Source organism: Nicotiana tabacum, chromosome 10, assembly GCF_000715075.1.
Source record: "Nicotiana tabacum cultivar K326 chromosome 10, ASM71507v2, whole genome shotgun sequence".
In the NCBI taxonomy this organism is placed as follows: domain Eukaryota; kingdom Viridiplantae; phylum Streptophyta; class Magnoliopsida; order Solanales; family Solanaceae; genus Nicotiana; species Nicotiana tabacum.
The window spans coordinates 9,879,002-9,882,502 of NC_134089.1; the positions used below are offsets into that span (position 1 = coordinate 9,879,002).

The 3,501-nt window shown below is 34.6% G+C and overlaps 1 protein-coding gene across 1 annotated transcript; it reads right to left on the reverse strand.

The window, feature by feature from the left end:
• Positions 1-568: 568 nt before the first annotated feature.
• Positions 569-2,490, reverse strand: LOC107813097 (purine-uracil permease NCS1-like). Its single transcript, XM_016638311.2, has one exon. It carries the CDS (start codon positions 2,404-2,406, stop codon positions 667-669), a length of 1,740 nt encoding a protein of 579 aa, XP_016493797.1. The 5' UTR covers positions 2,407-2,490; the 3' UTR covers positions 569-666.
• Positions 2,491-3,501: the final 1,011 nt, after the last annotated feature.

The following is a 3,501-nucleotide window of genomic DNA, read 5'->3' on the forward strand; positions in this document are numbered from 1 at the left end:
CAATGAAATTTCTCAAAACTTCTTTATACATCAAATTTTGCATTTAAGGTTCGAATCACGTCAAACGGATTCCGTTTCTTACCAAACTTCACAGAATTATCTTAAATCACATATAAGACCTGTACCGGGCGTCGAACCAAAATATGGGCCCGATACCGACATGTTCTAATCAAAATTCATTTCCAAATCCTTTAAACAATTTCAGAAAATAATTTTCTTCAAAAATTCATCTCTCAAGCTTGGGACCTCGGAATTCGATTCCGGGCATACGCCTAAGTCCCATATTTTCTTACGGACCTTTCGGGACCGTCAAATCACGGGTCCGGATCCGTTTACCCAAAACGTTGATCGAAGTCAAATAATTCATTTTAGTCAAAAACTCAAAATTTATCATTTTTCACAGATTTTCACATATAGGCTTTCCGGTTACGCGTCCGTACTGCACACGTAAATCAAGGTAATGCTTAAAGAGATTTTTAAGGCCTCGTCATCATAGAAAACTACGTAAAAAGTACTTCAACTCATAATATTTAATTATTTAAAATATTTAAAAGTCATAAGAAAAAATTACGATCAAAGAACAACTCGTTTGATTCTCGAGCGAATACCATGACATAAATTGAGACCGAAAATTTTAAAGACAAACATTTGACAATAGAGACATCACTAAGATGCGTTAGGCAGCAATGGATCTATATGCTGTTGATTTTTCTTTTTCCCCTTTAAAAATGAAAGAATACAATAAAGTCCCCCTGCTAAAAACAAGCTAAAGAACCAAGCATTGTTGTAAATAATGGTAAATGGCTTTGGAATTGAACTCAAGATCCCAACATTTTGCAAAAACCCTGGAATTACTGGCAAAATCCCAATCACCAAAGCAAACATGGCTACCAAATTATAGCCACTTTTGTAATAATATGCTCCACTTGGACTCAATGTGTACAAATCTTTGATCCTTAAATTCATCCTTTGAATGAGATAATAATCTGCTAAAAGTATGCCCATAATTGGTCCTAATATTGCAGAATAGCCAACTAACCAAGTATACACAAAGCTTTCACTTGATTTTAGTAATCTCCAAGGTTGGAATGCAATTCCTAACAATGCTGTCAGAAGTGCACCACTTCTGAAAGTGAATTTTGAAGGGCTAAGATTGACTAAGGCATTAGCTGGCGCGACGACATTGGCTGCAATATTAGTAGTAATTGTGGCTAGGCTAATTCCTATAATTGCAAGGATTATTGTCAAGAATCCACCAATTTCACCAAGTAGTGTAATGGGGTTGGAGATAACATGCCCAAATATTACTGTCGTTGAAGATGTAACTGCTAAACCAACAAAAGTAAACAACCCCATAAAAATTGGAAGCCCTACTTGACCTATAATTTGATCATTTTGGCTCTTGGCATACCTAGTAAAATCAGGTATATTGATTGCTAAAGTAGCCCAAAAGCTAATATTTGCTGTGAGTGATGGGAAAAAAAGTGACCAGAATTGTAAAGATGAAAGTCTTGAAGATAAGTCAAACATATGGCCAAATCCACCAGCCTTAACATAGGACCAAATGAGTAGACAAGAAGTGAGTGCAATAAGAATTGGAGCAGAATATTTTTCTAATTCCCTAATACCATCCATTCCTTTCCACACAATTGCTAATTGGGCTATCCAAAAAAATATAAAACAAGTAAATTCAAGAGGGGAAGTGCCAAGCCAAGAAAGAGGTAAAGATAAAGATGATTCTTTAATAACTTTTGGTAATAAAAGAAAAATTGCCTCACCACCAATCCATGTTTCAATTCCATACCAACCACAACCAACTAAAGCTCTAAGTAGAGTAGGAATATGTGCACCTTTAATCCCAAATGATGATCTTGCTAAAATAGGAAATGATATACCATATTTTGTGCCAGGTTGACCTATTAATATAAGTGGTACTAAAGTTATCAAATTGGCTATAACAACAATTGCAATTCCTTGCCACCAAGCCATACCAAGATCAACTAAACTACCAGCTAGGTAATATGAAGGCACACCAACAACAAGTCCAATCCATAAACTAGCCATTTCCCAACCTGAAAAATTACGTTGATCGGTCGTCGTTGGTTTGAGATCATCATTAGTAAGACTGGGATCAGGTTGAAAATCATCAAATTGAGAAATGAAATGGGATTGATCATCACTTGATGCCATTGGAGAAAGAATGTTGTTACATCTTCTATGGAACAAAGAGTGTACAACTTTGTTTTTTGGTGAAATAATAATTTTAGAACTAGTTGTAGTTAAGGTGGTTGGAATTGAAGATGTTCTAAGGTAGTAAATGTTCTTAGGTTTTGTGAAAATTTGAGGGCTAAGGTCATTGTAGGGATGAGGATGATGAAGACATAAGTTGAGAGAATTGGACACCATGATTCAGAAGAAAAGTAGATTCAAATAAGCTTAAGATTCTGTGGTATCAATTGAAGACTTTCAGGGATAAAAGATGAGTGGTGGAAAATGACTAGTTGTTATATGTCACTCTCATATAAAACAGTACGTGAAATTAAAGAGAAATAGGAGTAAGCTTACTTCTTTTTTTTTCAATAAAATACCGTATGAAATGACACCAGATAGCTTCTCTATTGGGATGCTATACTACGGGACAAAATAAATACCGATTAATTTCAAAATAGCATTCCTGAAAATGGCTATATGTGCACTTGTCCCATCCAAACATAATACAAATTTTATAAAAACATAAAAGTTCAAAAAAAAAAAATCTATAGCAAGTCAAATGAACTGCAAAAGAGGTGGAACGTGGGAATGACCTGTAAACTTGGATCATGTTCGTGAGTATCATAACAGGCTGCCCTGAATTTTAAAAATAATTTAATTAAATTATAAAGGCTACAGATAGGTTAATCAAGCTGACAAAAGTATTGATAATTGACTATTTTAATATACTAATAAACACGTTCAATCTCAGCAAAGAATCAATATTGAGTTATGGGAAAGAAAAAAAAAAGAGAATCATTATAAATTTCAATGGTGCATCCATAAATTCAACATTGACTAAAAGCAACATACAAGGAAGGAGAGCCCGAAAGCAACAGTAAAGTTGTCATTCATGTAACCTATAGGTTATGGGTTCAAGTCGTGAAATCGTCTGTTGTTGCTTGTATTAAAGTAGGTTACCTATATCACACCCTTTAGGGTGCGGCCTGGAGCAACGATAAAGTTATCTTCTAGCCGTGAAAGCAGTCACTATTGATGGCACTAGGGTAAACTGTCTACATTACACCCTTTAAGGTATGATCCTTCTCTGACCTATGCATGAAAGCGGGATATTTTGTGCACAAGGCTATCCTTTTACTAAAAGCAACAAACAACCATTCAATATATAAGTGATCTGATTGCATAAATACTTTTCTATACCATCAATGAAATAATTTTTATTTGAAAAAACAAAAGGCCTGATGAGTTTGTTTCTTTGCTTAATTAAACCTAACACATGGTTTTGCTTGA